We start from the raw sequence: 17,813 nt of genomic DNA on the forward strand, positions 1-17,813 counted from the left end.
GTATGTTGCATTAAAATGGAGGACTGGAGTGTTAGGGAATTTATTCTTTTGAAGAAGTGATACATTTATCACCTACATTTGCCATTTATAAAAGATCGAATAGAGTTAAGCAAGCAAATAAGGAGAGTGTCTTAGGCAGAAGACAATATCCACAGGCCACAGAGTCAACTAAGAGAAGAACAAGTACAGAGACGTGTCAGCAGTTTGCTATCATCTGACAATAAAATGGGAAGCGAGGAGCCTTAGAGAGACAGGAGGGGGCCAGTTCTCAGTGTCAGATAGCCTGGAAAAAGGTCTTTGACTTTATTCTGAGGTAATATAAAGCCACTGAGTCTCTTTAAATAGAGAAGAATCAGATCTGCAGACTGAACAGATCCAATTGGACAATTACCTTGTTAATGTATTTTGTAATGTCCTCTGTAGACCATAAGCTTCATAAGAACAGAGACCCTTATTGCCCTGTTCTCTGCAGCATCCCCAGCGCCAGGCACAGAGGAAACAACTAATACTTGTTGCGTAGACAGGATGGATGACAGAAATACTCTATGCATGTGAACGGTATAAAAACAAAAAAGATGTGCAATTTCTGACTTAAAAGGTAAGGAATCTCTTCTCCATCACAGCTGTTCTTCCAAATCACTACTAAAACTTCTTTTTTAAGAGCGATACAGTGCCTCTTGCTTAAAACTACAAATAATTATACTCCAAATGCCTCATTTTAGCATATTAGGATCGTGACGATAGGTTTTCCTCTATGAGATGCCAAGGTCTACAGTTATGTTAATAATTGCTTCTAATAAGTACTGAGCTCGTTCTGTGTGTAACAAATGGTTTGATGGGCTTTATTCAGTTAATATTCATAGTGAATTAGGTAACTTCAACTGCTCCACTTTCCAGACAACCGAGGCACCTGGAGGTTAACAAATTAATGTCACATAGCCAGAAAGTGGCAAGGTCAGGATCCAATTCCAGTCTATCTGACTTTAGAGCTTACACTCTTCACTGCAGTGCCTGTACACAGGGACAGGAATGTCCACATTTTGCTCACTTCTTTATCCCCATAGCAACTAGCAAAGGGTTTGAAATATTAAATATCTAGAATATAATCACAACCATTTTGCTAATGGGATGTGGTAAAATCCAAGCTTCAGTAATGACAAATGGTAATAAGTCAGCCACCTTACACTCAGTCTAACATTACTCATTACTAACTTCCAATTATCTACAAAAGCCATAGTTTTTCCAGACCTCAGAATAAAGATAACTCCCTATACTATCATAGTGACAAATCTAGTAAGTGACACAGTTGAGGTACACAGCAAACACTAGCTCAAGTAGTCAGGTGAGGATTACTGGCTATCCATATCTGTTCCTAAGTCATACCTACCCATACTGTGCTGCTAAATTAAATGGAAAAACTTAATTTACGGGAGTTTTACATAGTCAGGATGGCTGCAAAGGAAAAGAGAGCTGTTCAACAAGAGTATTTGGTGTTTCCGAAAGCAGTCAGCGAGGGTACTGTTTTAGAATTTAGAAAAGAATCACTGATACATACCTACATCCTCTCAAATTAAGAAAGCAGCACCAATAGATAATATAGTGAGGAGAGCACAGGCAATGTAGATCTCAGGAAAAGAAAATTAAACAAAAATCAACGAGAAGTTCTAGCTTAAAATACGTATGCATTTGGTAATACATTCCACATACTATTATTTCATGTGCCTCCTCAATGCCCTATTTCTTCTCTCAAAGTGTGTACAGTTCTTTGATGTGTAATTACCACATTAAACGCAATGCTGTGATCATTTATGCTTCTATCAGCTTTCATAAATGGAAGGTGAAAAGAAAACCACAAAAAGGCTATAATCAGTCTTTAATCTTCATTCATTCATTTAACTCAAAGTTATTGAATATAATGGGTACTATAGGAACCTGCCTTAGTTTTGAAGATGCAATAGTGAGATACTGCCTTTTCTTACAGAGAATCGATCAAATAATCATACAGGGGGATCTGACTGGGAGGCTAGCATAAGGTTCTGGTATAGTCTATCAGGAAATAAACTTAGACCTCTGACTTAAAGAATGAGTAGTTCTTATACAGGGGGGGAGAGATGCTGAGCATTCCACAGAGAAAAACAGGGAACCAGAGGCAAACTAAAGCCATAAGGGAACAAATGCAAATCTTTGCAGATTCCTTCCTTACTATTATAATTATACCTAGAATAAACAATTGTCTGAGTGATCTTGATGCTTTCCTTCATAAGAAACATATGCTGGATGCACCCAACAATATTATGAAGGTTTTCTCTCAAGAAATTATCCTTCACTTTATAATTAAGTCCTAACAAAGTATCTATTACCGGTATGTCTTTCAAATGTTTGATTTTAAATGCTATAGTATGTTTGGGAAAGATACATTAACCTGAACTAACTTAAATCAAAGCTAACTTTAGTTATTTACAGAAACTATTTTTGAAAGACTTCTTTTATAAATTTGGTATTAATAGAGGCATAAATTTATACCTCTTTCCCATCAATCAATCCATCCATCCATCCATCCATCCATCCATCCACCCATTCTTCTTTCTTGGTGCTAAAAACTGAACGTAGGGGCATTCTACCTTCAAGGTACACTCTTATCCCTTTTCTAATCTATTTTATTTTAAAACATGGTCTTGCTAGGTTGCTGAGGTTAACCTCAAACCTAAGATTTCCTGTCTCAGTCTCCCAAGTACTGGGAATTCTGGTGGGTGCCACCATGCCCAGTATTACTTGCTCGTTAAGTAAAACCCTGACATATCACATCAGCAGTTCACATAGTGAGAATAGAGTAGGAATCAAGAATCTTATTTAAGCAATTCAAGTTTAAAAAATTTTGCCAGGTGTGGTGGCACATGCTTGCAATCCCAGCATTCAGGAGGCTGAAACAGGAAGATCACAGTTCGCAGAAGACAGCCTCACTACTTAGAGAAGCACTTTGCAACTCAGTGAGACCCTGTTTAAAAATAAAGAATAATAACTAGGGCTGGGGGTGTAGCTTGAATGCCCCTGAGTTCCATCCCTAGCACCACAAAAAAACAAAAAGCAAACAAAAACATTCTTAATACTACAGAAATACACAGAAATGGCTTTTAATAAAATTTTCAATAAGAAAATTACCTGTACTATCCAAAATGTTTGTATCTTTCAAAAACCATATGGACAAGATAATGATATTTTCAGAAAACTGAGGTTCAAATAATATAATAATATGTTGAATATCATTTTTGTTCATACAAGCAGGCATACGTAATTTGTTCAATTCTTTTGTAATATCTTACTGGGGCTGAAGATTATCCGATGTATGAAAATAGCTTATATAAGCACATATGAAATACCTGAAGACCATTACTTCTAAATGTCAAGGAAAAAAACTACCTTCTAATAGCTTTAAATAACAACCTAACATGTCACATGTGGAGGGAGACACAAAAGAGTCCATCTAACTCATCTTAAAGATAAAAAGGAACTGGCCAATAGAAAAAGGGTCATTCAGGGCAGTATGTGAATTCCATGTCTTCTCTCATTCCAGGACAAAAGAGACATTTACATATGCTTTAACAGTTATTAAAAAATGTGATGTTTTAAGTCTTTCTATTAAGATATAAACCATGATAAATTAGAAGCCGTTTGTTGCTATTTAAAATTCATATTTATTTTTTACTTCATATTTGATTGCTAGCATATCTGGCAAGTTCATCTTGATAAGGCCTTAGAATAAATTAAGACTTACAGCCCCAAGCCATATATATGGACCACAGTACTCTTGGATAAATCCTCGACTTAACCGTACAGGTCAGTGTTTTTCAGTGTCCTCAGAAGACCACTTACATTAAATTCACTTTGAGGCTCCTTAAAACTCAAAATCTCCTGACTCTACTCTGGACATATTACCCAATTTCGCTCTTAAGAGGGTGAGGTGCAGAGATCTTGACTTTTTTTTTTTTGCAAGTTTATTTGTTGATACTTAGACATATCAAAGTTTGAAAACTACCAGTGTGGTGGTTCTTTTGGTCTCTAAGCCTTTGACCCTCCTCTATCTGTTGCAACTGGGAATCTGTACAGATCATAAAGTTCCCTTATTCAGAGTACAACATAAAAACGAAGGAGAGGAGAGGTAAATGTAGTCTTTAGTTCAAGAAATGCTGGTATTGCACTAGCACAATCATGTAAAAAAAAAAAAAAACACAAGCCATGCAAATTCTTCATGTCACTGAGAATAACATGAGTAAAATGAACTAAGCAAATAGCACCAAACAAGCAATTCATTATTTGTCTTTCTCTCATGGGAATATACTCTTGCTTCAAAATAAAAGCATAAGAAAAAATGACTAGATATTATAAAGACAATTATTATTCCTTCATGGACTTCCACAGTCATGTTCCTGAGCCAAGATATGAAAGTCTTGAGCCCTTAGGATTTGTTTTTTCACTGTAGATGATCATGTTTTATTTATGTAGGATCTTTCTCTTAAAGTGCTAATGGAAACTCATAAGTCTTTTAAATTATGTATCAAAAAATTTTTGTGGTGCTGGGGATTGAACCCAGGGGCATTCGACCTCCTAGCTATACTCTCAGCCCGATTTTTACTCTTTATTTTGAAACAGGGTCTCACTAAATTGAGGAGGGCCTCACTAAGCAGCTAAGGCTGGCTGCAAACCCCCATCTTCCTGTGTCAACCTCCCAAGTACTGGGATTACAAGCACGCATCACCATGCCCAACTCTAAATTACAGATCAATTTTTTACACTACAGAAATGCAAATTCAATTAGTATTATAGTTTTTAGAGTTGAGTTTTTTCTTTGCTATACCTAAAATTAGTAGTTATTACATTAAATATAATTTACAAGAACATAGCCATTTTATGGCACTTAGATTATACAAAATTATTATAAAATGAAAGAAACAGCTCAAAATTTATCCAGTTTAAGATTTCAGTTCAAAATATGAAGGTATTTTATTACCTCAACAATACCATTTCCTTACAGTATTAGAAGAACCCTAGAAAAAGTCATTGAAGAAATATAGGGAAGAAGATGCTTGGGAACATGTAACACATAACAAAAACAAACAGCAACTTCAATAGCTCCTAAGACATGATGATCTAGTTGACCCATTTCAGTTTCAATGTTAAGACCTAGAGATTGCAGAATAGTGTTTTATTTAATGTAATTTAGACAAAGACATGCCTTAGTATCTAACAGTAAGTCTTAGAAAAATAACTGAAATATAAAAACATACAAATAAATAGATAGGCCTCAGCTTTCTTCCCAAGAAAGCAGGTAAATCCTTATTGAAGTCTAAAGCCAGCCAGTAGGCCTGATACCGTTGTAAAAGAATTTATCCTCAGATAACAGGGCAGCATAGTTTATGACAACAATCTACCTAAAAACTCATTAAAGTCTTTTCTCTTGAAGTGACATGCATTATCAGCAGAGATTAATCTGATGAGTCTTTAGGTGAGCTCCATTTTTAAAAATGCAATAACAGAGTGCTTTGTTGTCACCTGATGAAAATCAATTAGAGGAGGTAAGGCCACAAGGAAAACTAACATCACTCATCACCCACCCCCGGCAGCTGAAATGATTTGTCTTCCAAGCTTGGATGATCAGGAGCTATAGTCATATCACAGGGAAATTAATTTAGTTTCTATATTCTGAACTCACTTTCCTTGTTCTGGAGGACCTAAACACAAATTACTTTTAATCAAGGTTGATATGTTATTAATACCAAGGAGGATCTTTCAAGAATCATTTTTTTAAAAAATCGACTTTAACATTTTTCACCTGTGTTTGGGGTATAAATATAGGAAGGTTACTGAATATCGTCCTTACTTTCCAGATTCTTTGTCCACTACAAGGCACTGTACAGAATGGCGAAGACAATAGATTCCACCAAACACAGCACACATCCTAGAAATAGAAAAGGGAGATTTAGGATAATGGGTCAAAAACTAAGGTAACAGCATTTTAAGCATCTTTCATTTAATTGGTATTACAGAAGACCTAGGGTAACTTATAATTTTCTCCATCATGGTATTTAGAGTTTCTCAGAAGTACGATTTAGCAATGTCATGATGCAGCAGAGGTGTTACTGCTTACAATGCAATGTTGACAACCACAATTGTGCCCAAGCCATAAGGATCTGCAAGCAAGGGTCAAATATACTTCTACTCCCTTATCAGCTCACGCATACCTAAGGAACATAAATTACAACTATCCTCATGAGGTGACGTGTAAGACATACAAAAGAAATTCACCACAGAGAAGTTTGAAAGTAGGACCAAGTAGAAAAGACTTTGTGAGACCCCTGGAAATTTTACTTACCAGAAAAATAAAATCTCCAGGACCCAAAACTAGACTAGAAACTGAAAACTAGAACAGCAAACACATGAGTTAATGTGGCAGAAGCCCTAAGGAGTTTCCCTAGCTCATTAAGTGCTTGGATTTTAATGCATGCCCACATAGTGAGAAGGAAGGCCTTAGGATCTAAACAAAGCAGAGTAGAAACGGAAATGATCTCTCGTAACATCTGGATACTTAAGGGGCTGCATCTCAGTTAAAGGTGAATTAGGAAAGAAACCCATTAATTGAGAGAGAAAAAAACCCAAGCCATTGTTTTATCTTAAGCCCAGGGTAGAGGATGATTATACCCTTGTATTTACAACCAGTAGGTCCACCCTTACCAACTGAAATTACTGTATGATCCAAGACACCCTTAAATAATGAATATCATGAAAAGTGGCTCTGGATCAGTGATAATCTTGGTGACTTGGTGGTGAGAGCAATAGCTAACGCTTTCTGGTAGGATATGATTTTATCCAAAATAGACTGCCAAAGATAAGAGTCCCCAGATGATGAATCTAAAATTACATAAAATATGAAGAAACATATGACATTCTGAGAATTAACAGACAAAACAAACAGAATTAAACTCCCCCAAACTTTATACAGGTAGAACTAGTGAATGGAGATTATGAGAAGACTTAAAATAGATGAATCAAAAACAGAAGAAAAATTTAACAGAATGTTGAGAGGAAAGGCTATGGTTGGCTTAAAATGCCTCCCCCTATGAAGTCCATATTCTAATCCCTGCACCTGTGAATATGTTGCTTTACATGGCAAGAAGGACTGTATACATATGTGTGAGAAAGGATCTTGAGCTGGGAAGACGATACTGGCAGGTGCAACATAATTATGAGGTTCCTAAAAAGAAGGTGCTGGGAAGTCATAGAAGATGTGAGGACAGAAACAGAGGTCAGAGTGATGCCACTGCAGGCAGTCTCTTTAAGCCAGCAAAGGCAAGGAACAGATTCTTCCTTGGCATTCTAAGAAGGAATGCAGCCCTGCTGACCAGTTTTAGGCTTCTGATCTCCAGAAATGTAAGATCATCATTTTTTTGGTCATTTTAAAGCTACTAATTTGTTGTGTCAGGAACAGGAAACCAAAAGGAAGACCTATGAATATATGGAAAACAAACTGGTGGGGAAAGAATGGACCACTCCGAAAATGGCTTGGAAGCAGCTGGTTGTACGTATGGAGAAATAATTAAATCTCTGTAGCATCTCGTCAACTTCAAGCTATATATGTTTACAGGGCAGTAATCTTATTATTAGGTACAGATCTTAGAAAAACCCTAAAACATGTGTATGAGGACATGTATATAAAATACTTGTTTCTGTACTCTCTTAAGGCAGCCAGCACAGTGATTAAAAAGAACAATTCTGACTTCCTAAGCTCATATGCCAGCTATGCCCCTGGCAGTATGACCTTGAATAAGACGTTTGGTCTCTCTGCAGCCTATGTCCCTCATGTATAGAATGATAACATTTATCCATATATGGCTCCTTTAGGTATTAATTATTACATATTTGTAGATAAGGTAGACAGGACATGGCACAGAGAATCATATACGTGTTCACTAATAAATTAAATATTTCCAAGGTCAGAAGATAACTGGAAGCTCATCTGGAACACCTCTCTTCTCTGTCCTAATCACCTCTTCCTTTAATTGATTTCAATCCATATTCATTCCCTTTCCCTCTAAGAAACTTAAACTCTAACGTTTAAGCCGTCTTTTGGGAACTACACCCTTTGTAGAGTCGTCTAACCTCACATCACAGAATACCATAGGCAATATAAATGAGGAAACTTCTGAGCCACCTATCAATGTGGATAAATTCCAAATGCTTAAAATCTGAATAAAAATAGAAAGGGAAAAATTATTTTACAGTGACATCATTTATAAAAAAAAATTAACAACTTTATATATAAAATAATGCCACATATGAATTAAGGATACATATATAAGTAATATACAAAAATTTAAGAGAATTATGAAACACCAAATTCAGAAGAACAGAAGTTACGCAGATGATTTCAACTGCTTGGTTTCTTTAAAATAGAATTAAAACAAATATGGTCAAATGTTAAGATTTGGCAAAACTCTAAGTACATGGGTGTTTTTATATTCTCTGTGTTTTTTGAGAGATTCTGAAAATATTTCAAGGTCCATATATATTATAAGCAAAATCTAAATAAGTGACATTTTCTAATAAGTATGTTCTACTATTTCTAGTGTCTTCTAAATTCAATCACTTTAGTGAACACAACCAAACTAGCAATAGAAGATTAAGTAATAATTCCTTCTGCAAGAGAACATCACTGATACAAGGAAATTGGGATTTTTTTCCATTGAAAATTTTGAAAACTACAGTAAAGGACACAGTAGAGACAGCAAGAAAGACTTCATGTGTTTGCTTGAAAATCTGTTAAGACTATAAATGCTTTCAGGATACCACTTAAAAGATGTTCTCCTGTCTTGTTAGTTTTATTCATCAATCATATATCACATTATGTAACGATATTTATCAATTGTGTGTGTGTGTGCGCATCTGGTGTTATTTGAGACATTACTCCCTCTAAGATTCTAAGGAGCGTTAAGAAAAAATAAATCTTTCAACTGCACCATTTAGCCAAGTGACATTTTGCCTATGATTGTTGACAGAATACCAGTACAGAGGAAGCTGATGTGATCTTGACAATGTATCCTCTCTTCACTATCAATTTCCTGCTAATACAGAAAGAACCCACATGTATATCAACTATCATTAACCCGCTCCACATGAAAAGGCTAAATGGGGTTAAAGCCTCCCCAATGGACAAGTTAAAACTATGGACCACACAATGCATGCTTTCATTTGCCTGGGGGAGATCTTTATATCATGAGTGGTAGCACCACTTTTTCCAAGCTCTTCATAAACAAGAGACATCCAGAACTATTTATCTTTAAAATCTATCAAAATATTGCCTGTTTTTCAAAAATATGACCTATTAAGAGTATATATACATCAGATCTAAAAAATAGAAAGAATATTTAGAATGGGTTAGTGTGGATGTCCTGTAATATTAGGAGGAAAAAGCCTAATAATGAGGCCGAGTTGTGTATCTTCTCTTCACCAACAATTTCCTGCTAATACAGAAAGAACCCATATGCATATGAACTATAACTAACCTGCTCCACATGAAGAGCCAAACAGATCTCCTTTTAATTTTAAATGAAAATATAAATATTTGTGCTCCTGGAAAAAAATGACTGGATATGCTCCACTGACAAAAACTAGTAATTTTTAAAAAGTGCCAGGTGAAATGAGGATACTGATAGACTTTTTTATATGCAATTCTTACCACTTATTCCCATGTATATGTGTATATGTCTGTGCATATATATATATATATATATATAGTGTGTACATATATGTATATATATGTATATATATACGTATGTATGAATGTATATAGTATGTATGTATGTATTTACCTACTTAAATTTGGTTGTTGGGGCTAATTGGTGGCAACGAGCAATAAAGAAAACCACCTTTTATAAGTGGATGAAAAGCAAAATGATGAGTTCTTCAGAGTTGCATTCAAAACTCAAATAGCCAGAGAAAGTCTGGTCTGAGGAAGTAAGCACTTGACCTACAGCTGACAATGAAGTTTTACTCCACCAAAGAGACGAAGTTATGTCATTCGCAAAAAAATGGACAGAACTGGAGAACATCATGCTAAGTGAGATCCTCCCGACTCAGAAAGTCAAGGGTCCTATGTTATCTGTCATATGTGGAAGCTAGAAAGGAAACAGGAAAAAAGAAAGGACTTTGTGAAAATGAGAAGAGAGACCAGCAGAGCAGTAGAAGAGGGCAGGACTATGGAAAAGGAGTAGGGGAGACACAGAGAAGGAATCAGACCAAAAACACGTTATGTGCATATACAGATATATCACGGTGCATCTCTTTATCATGTACAATCACAACATACCAGAAAAAAACTTTAAAAAAATCCTTAAACAGCAGTCTTTTACACGAGAAGAGGGAATTACTTGTGGGAAAATAACTATTGGCCGTACACAGGTCATTGGGGAATATAGCCAATAATAACAACAGTCATGACTAGCATTCAGTGTTTAGTAAACATGCAAAAGCTTTAAATGTATTAATGCACTGTATCTTACGACACTCTGAGGCAGGGTTTTACATATTTGGAAACTGAGGGAAAAAGAGGTTAAATGATCTGCTCAAGGTAATTTAGTAAATGGTAGTGCTGAGATAAAAATCCAAATGATTTAGTTCCAGAGACTTTTGTTAACCCATACTAATCTGCTTCATTTGTCAGTACGATCTTTTCTCATTCCTTGGTATCATGACAGAAAGCAACAATAGAGCCAGATGATCAAAGTTACTTTCAGAGATGTTCAATTCCTATTTAGTTGTAAGGATTATTACAAAGAGAATAAAAATTTCTCATTTTCTATACAGTCTTGTCTCCCAAAATCTAGACATTTATTTTGTCTGTACATGTTAAATGGATTATACCTGGCTTCATTTTATTTATTGTCTTTTGTGATACCAGGGACTGAACCCTGGGGCACTGTGCCTTCGAGTTATACCCACAACCCTTTTTATTTCTTTATTGTTTTGAAACAGGGTCTCTCTGGGTTGCTGAGAGTCTCGCTAAGATGCTGGGGCTGCTCTGGAACCTGTAATCCTGTTGTATCAGCTTCCTAAGTACTGGGATTACAGGTGTGTGCCAGCACATCAACCACCTGACTTCATTTTAGAGCACAAGCACAATGCAAGTATACCAATAAAAATGCTTGTCTTTAAAATTCCTAGAAAATTATAAATACCTTGCACTGCACTACACATTATGAAGTGATTGATAAGGTATATATGTAAGCTGAGAATTTTTAAAGAAAGTACTAGGAGTAAAAGGTAAACAACTAGCCATCTAATTTTTGTAGGTAGTAAGGCTCCAATTTATACACACTTGCTTCCAGTGTATTGAGAGCTCAACGACACAAGGGTTAATATAATGATGGGAAATGAAGTTATCACAATGCCAAACACCTCACGGATGGTAGGCAGGCTCAAATTTTGGTGCCGTTAATAGCAGCTCCTGAGACCTAACTGTGGGGAGCCATTAATGTTTTCCTCTAAAAGAATATTTCTGACTCAGCTGACTGTCCTTCGCCCACAGTCAACAAGGGTTGGGGTCATAGAAGGTTCAAAGTAAAAAGTCTGAGAGAAGATCAGGTGGTGATGGCAGGAGGGTACTGATTAACCTACCTGTAATGTATGTGCTTTGGATTGGTCTCTATTGTATTCCCGTGGTGATAGCACGGGGATATTGATTGACCTGTAACTGCATAAATACTTCAAGAGAAATAAACCTATTGTCTGCCCAATAGAGAATATTGACCCAGGAGCAGCGGTCGACCAGTAGATATATTGACCCAGGAACAGGGGTTGGCCAGTAGAGATAGTAGGCTGGCGCCCTCCCCCCACGTCACAATTAAAAAAATTCTTGGAATCAAATTCTTAAGAGTTGAATTCTTCATCTTCACGCCTCTCTTCAGAACCCGTACTTTTGCCGGCTGGCTCCGGCACCTAACAGGACACATGGCAAGGCACTTCTGTGCATTTTTTACCTTCTCTAAAGTAGTATGAGGCCTAGAAGGAAGCATACATATTTTGAGACTTATCTCACACCAACAGTACTAAAGTTAGGAAATACTTCCCGCAAAAGTTACTAGAAATATACACTTGAACACTGCATCAAATGCCACTGAAAACAAACCAAACAAAAAAGGTCTGTTACTAAGAGAAAAGTCTGAATGTCCATTGATCATCACCACTGTGTCAGTGACATTTCAGTGTATACTGTGAACTGATGAAGCAGCAGTTCCATTCAATGGTATGGCATGTCTACGTGTCCAGAGAAACAATAAAACCTCAGCGATTACATCTTTAGTTTAACTGTGTTACTTGTGAACACGTTCATATATACACATTTATAATAGCATGTATTTAAAGCATTACAATTGGGTTTCCTATCATATTTACCTGGTGCCTACTAGTCTGAAAAATATATATATGGAGATCTGCATCTAAGTGTATGTTTATTTTCATATGCTAAATACATATATACTATGCACAGTGCATGTGGGGATCCCCAAATGTCTTAGTTCTACTTACACATACACATGCTATAAGTCAGCCTTATTATGTATTATATATTTTATGAAATGTTTGGGGTTATATATTTATATTGCATATTTACATTACTATGTCATGCTTCCTGGTTAATTACTTAGGGGAGTATTGATTTATACTACTCATTGATTTTTTAAATTTCATGGTATTTGATATTTTTCTTTGAGCACAACGTAAAGAGAAGTATTTGTATGGTGGGTGTCAGAAGTGATAGCTCCATCTTTGTTGAATTGAGTTGGCCTCCTGCAAAGGCAAAACTGGGCTGCATATAAGTTGCAGCAGCATTTCTCCCCAAGATTCCCACTAAGCCTCAAAATATAATCACCCAATTAACCTTAGACTTCCTATCAGCCCAGAACCAAACATTTTTACAAGAGCTAAATAAGACACAATGACTCCTATGGCCACAGGAAACAGTGTACGTTTATAATAATTCTAAATCAGACTTCATGTCTAGTAACATCACAGAGATAGCCTGGGGTCTTGATCATGCAGAAACCACCAGAAGATTTAAGATTTGGAGCAGGGCAGGGACTTAATGCTAAGATTTGTATTTCTACAGGATGGGCCTGTATGCTCTGAGGAGAATTGTCTAAGGGGCAAGAATGGAAGAGCCTGCCACAGACCAAGTGAGAAATGACAGCGAGCTGAAGCAATGTAGTGGTAATGCAGATGAAGAAGTGGAGAGGTTGGGGGCACATTTAAGACATAAAAGTGACAGGAAATGCTGATCAACTGTGTGGAGAAGGGAGTCATCCTGAGAACAAGTTTGGGGAAATTTACATATTCATAAGAACAGTCTTCTCTTTGAGATGTGCAGCAATCAAATGCACCTGCTCAAGCCCGACAGTCTCTCTATACAGGTATTGCTTTTGAAAGGATGCCCTGGAAGCATTTCTACTAAACCTATGGGGTAATTATTAGAGACAGCTAACTGATACCAACTTCAACACATCCACTACCGCTTGAGTTTTCATCATGATTTAGGACTTAATACTCTGGGTACTAATATCTACATGGAAAGACATAATGAACAGATTTCTTTCTGTGCCTTCAAGGAGTTAGCATGGGCTTGGAAGAACACAGATTTTTTAATAATTCAAAAATTATTTGGTAAAGTATCTGAGACCAATGGGGCTTCTGATGCAGATTTCACTCAAGGAAAAGGTTGTGGGCAGAGAGACTGTCCTTTGGGCAGAACTGTCACTCTTAGAGGGTATAATCATCATGCTTAACTTTGAAAATGCTGTCAAAAAGCAATACATAGCCTTCAGAAAACTCACTCCCAGAAAGTGCCTTTATTTTACAGATCTTAGCCATATATCTAGTCTCCTCTGCTCTTGGTGACATTCTGTAGATGATATATTCATTTTTTCCCCAGCTTTCCCAGCTGTCCTTAAATTTAACCTTCTATAGGAAAGTCACAATAAAACTTAGGTATTGGATGACAGAAACAGATCTGTATTAATAACTGCACCAGGGGTCCAGAATAAATTAGCATAAATTAGAGACCACAAGTCATCATTCAATCTTTAAAAAATAAGGCCTTTCAAAATATTGGGGGTCACGTTATGTGTTTGGGTCATAACCTAGGCTCTGTATCTCCAGTTCATGAGCACAGTTCTGGTTTGTACAAGGGCCATAAGCACTGCACCATTTAAATGAAGGCTGAGGTTCATTAATGGAGGAGCTACATTCAAATATGTGTAAAAGTATAAATGTAGCATGGTCAATTGGACACTCATTGTTTGGGGGGGGAGGGAAAGCGGGGGTGGGGGTAGGGCACCAAGCACTGTCTGAATGTGTGTCATTTTCAATATGAGCCACATAAAAATAAAATAAATAAATAATAAAATAAACTTAAAAAATAAACGAATTCCTCAATATAGCTTATTACAATGACATCAAGGCGACTTCTGATGGAAAGCATTGAGGTTTCCTGACAACTCTTTAAACACAATTTCAATTAAGTAGTTAATAAAATTGAACTTTTTGGTCTGACCACTCAAGACAAACTGATCCACTCATCTTTATTATCTACACGTTATCTACTTAAACAAGTTCATGTGAAAGTAGCTCTTTGAAATTCAAAAGGGAGCCTTGAGTTTAAAGTATAGAGATGTAGAAAACAAATCTATATTAAACCTATTCAGACTCTCTGTGCATATCCTTTGGCCATCTCCTTTCTCTACCCATTTTTCTGATGTGACAGCCTACACATGATATATTTATCACTAATTTGAATAATTCTCTTTTGAATCCCTGTTGCATTTTGATGCCTAATCTTGAAAACTCCAAATGCACAAAATATATACAGGTAAGGAGGTATCAATTTTGAATCCAGACAAGAATATATTCCTCTCTTTCATTTTGCCGGGTATGGTGGCACACATTTGTAATCCCAGCATTCAGGAGGCAAAGACAGGGGTATGGCAGTTCGTGGACAGCCTCAGCTACTTAGGAAGGCCCTTCATAACTCAGTGAGACCCTGTCTCAAACATAAAAAGGACTAAAAAATAGGGCTGGGGGTGTAGTTCAGAGGTAGAATGCCTCTAGGTTCCATCCCCAGTACGACAAAAAAAGAATATATTCCTCTTTCATTTTTAATGTTCTTCACAGCTATGATCGACACTAAGTGGGTATTTCTAAATTCAGAAACAAGAATAACCAAAATAAATATCTTCTGCTAATAATTTTCAACTTAGAATTTTTACTATCTATATAAGCTGTCGGTGTCAACTATAAACTGAAAAGCAGGTTAGCAGTGGGGTAAGAAGTCACTATGCTGAGTTTCTAATCCTTTATAACAATGTTTTTTTAATATTTTATGGTGCTAAGTATAGAACCCAGGGGCATTTTACCTCTGAGCTACAACCCCAGCCCTATTTTTTATTCTTTATTTTGAAACAGGGTTTCACTAAGTTGGGGAGGGTCTCACTAAGTAGCTGAGGCTAGCTAGCCACAAACCTGAGATCCTCTTGTCTCAGCCTCCCAAGTACTGGGATTACACGCATGTGCCACCACACCTGGTTTAAAAAAGTGTTTTTAAAAAATCTAAACATTGGAGCAGGGCATGATGGCGCACATTTGTAATCCCAGCACTTGAAAAGCAGAGACAGGAGGATTGCACAGGCTCGAAGCCAGCCTCAATTACTTAAGTGAGGCTCTCAGCAACTTAGTAAGACCCTGTTTCTAAATAAAGTATAAAAATAGGTATGGGAGTATAGCCCGGAGGTAGAAAAGCCCCTGGGTTCCACCTTAAGTACCACAAAAATAATAAATATATCTAAACATTGATTCCTGGGAAAGCCTGCTGCAAAAAGCTCATGCAATAAGAGAGCATTTTAAAGCATCCCCTTTCTTCCTTCTTTCCTTCCTGTCTTTAAAATAGATCTCTATGCACCACTGAACATTATCCCCAAACCCATGATTAGAGACCAATTTTTGTTTGTTTGTTTTTGTGGTACTGGGGCATTCTACCTCCGAGCTATACCCACAGCCCTACTTTTTATTCTTTATTTTGAAACAGGATCTCACTGAGTTGCAAAGGACCTCACTAAGTAGCTGAGGCTGGCCGCAAATCGCAATCTCCTGTCTCAGCCTCCCAAATCCTGGGATTACAAGTGTGCACCACCACGCCTGGCTACCACTTATTTTTTAAAGCTATCCTTGGTATAATACATTTTCAAAGTCCTTTTGAAAATCCAATTGTTCACTGAATCCTTATTTTTCACACTAATTTACCCTCTCAAAGAACTGTTACAGGGCTCCTGCTATGGTTAGATATAAAAAGTCCTCTGAGGAGCTTATGTATAAATGTTTAGAGCTTACATATAAATCATAAAGGTTATAATTTCATCCGTGGATGAATATATTCGAATGTATTTACTGGGTGGTATCCTAGGCAGGTGAGGTGTGGCTAGAGAAGGTGGGTCTTGGAGGGTGTGGCCTTAGAGAATGCTTTCGTCTTTGAATCCCCTTCCTTGTTTGCTCTCTGGTTTCTGGACTCCCTGATGTGAGAGCAGAACCCTTGCTCTTTTTCTTTTACCAGCTGCCATACCTTAAAACTCTGTAGCCACTTGCCTCACATGGACTGAACCCCTGAATCTCCAAAAAACTGTGCGCAAATAATTCTTCATTCCTCTAAGATGTGTGGTCAGTTATTTTGGATTAAAACAGTAAGAATGTTCACTGAGACAGCTCAGGTATAATTACCTCCCAAATACCATGTTCTTTCCTCCTAGTAGTTCTATATTCAAGAATCTCACCTTTTATTCATTTATTACAAAACTGATTATCATGTAATAGTTTGCCTTACTGCTCGGGGATCCCTGTATCTTGAAACTACACACCCCCTGTACCTTCTCAACTCTCCAAATAACTCATTTCCTTTAACTGAGCCCTCCAAAACTGAACCCCTATTCAAGACTGACCCTTAACATTTTAAACTGAGATGGTTCACATGCGCATATGACCCAAGCTTCTGTGATCACAGATACCCTGTGTGTTCACTTTTTTCCTTTGTTGGCAGGTGACAACTTATATAGCCAAATAAAACCAAAGGATACTTAGTAGTGTTAGGCAGCTCTAATAAAGGTCTGCAAGCCTTCATTTTGTGGTGCTGGGGAGTGAAATCAAGGGTGTTCCACCTCTGAACTACACCCAAAGCCCTATTTCACTTTATTTTAAGATAGGGCCTCACCAGATGTGGTGGCCCATGCCTGTAATCCCAGTACTTGAGAGGCTGAGACAGGAAGATTGCAGGTACAAGCCTAGCCTCAGCAATCTGGCAAGATCCTCAGCAACTTAGTGAGAGTGTGTTTTAAAATAAAAAATTCAGGCTGGGCATGGTGGCGCACGCTTATAATCCCTGCGCTTGGGAGGCTGAGACAGGAGGATCACGCAGGTTCGAAGCCAGCCTCAGCTACTTAGTGAGGCTCTCAGCAACTTAGTGAGACCCTGTTTCCAAATAAAATATAAAATAGGTCTGGGAGTATAGCCCGGAGGTTTAGTAAGCCTCTGGGTTCCACCCCAGTACCACCAAAAATAAATAAATAAATAAGTAAATAAATAAATAAATAATACAAAGTGCTGAGAGTGTAAGTCAGAGTCAAAACATCTCCTGGTTGCAAACCTAGTACTAAAATACAAACATGTATAAAAACTTAAAACATGGTCTCACCAAGTTACCATATGCTGGCCTTGAACCAGTGATTATCCTG

At 37.1% G+C, this 17,813-nt stretch overlaps 1 protein-coding gene across 1 annotated transcript in view; it reads right to left on the minus strand.

The window, feature by feature from the left end:
- The window catches only part of CHM (CHM Rab escort protein), a gene marked incomplete at its 3' end in the record, with an annotated part of 160,434 nt that overhangs the window by 36,374 nt on the left and 106,247 nt on the right, over window positions 1-17,813 (minus strand). Inside the window, exon 9 of the mRNA XM_080719412.1 lies at window positions 5,876-5,953. Coding sequence (XP_080575538.1) covers window positions 5,876-5,953 — 78 coding nt within the window. The remainder of the gene's footprint in view (window positions 1-5,875; window positions 5,954-17,813) is intronic.

This window comes from Muscardinus avellanarius, assembly GCF_963383645.1.
Source record: "Muscardinus avellanarius genome assembly, chromosome: X".
Taxonomy (NCBI): Eukaryota; Metazoa; Chordata; class Mammalia; order Rodentia; family Gliridae; genus Muscardinus; species Muscardinus avellanarius.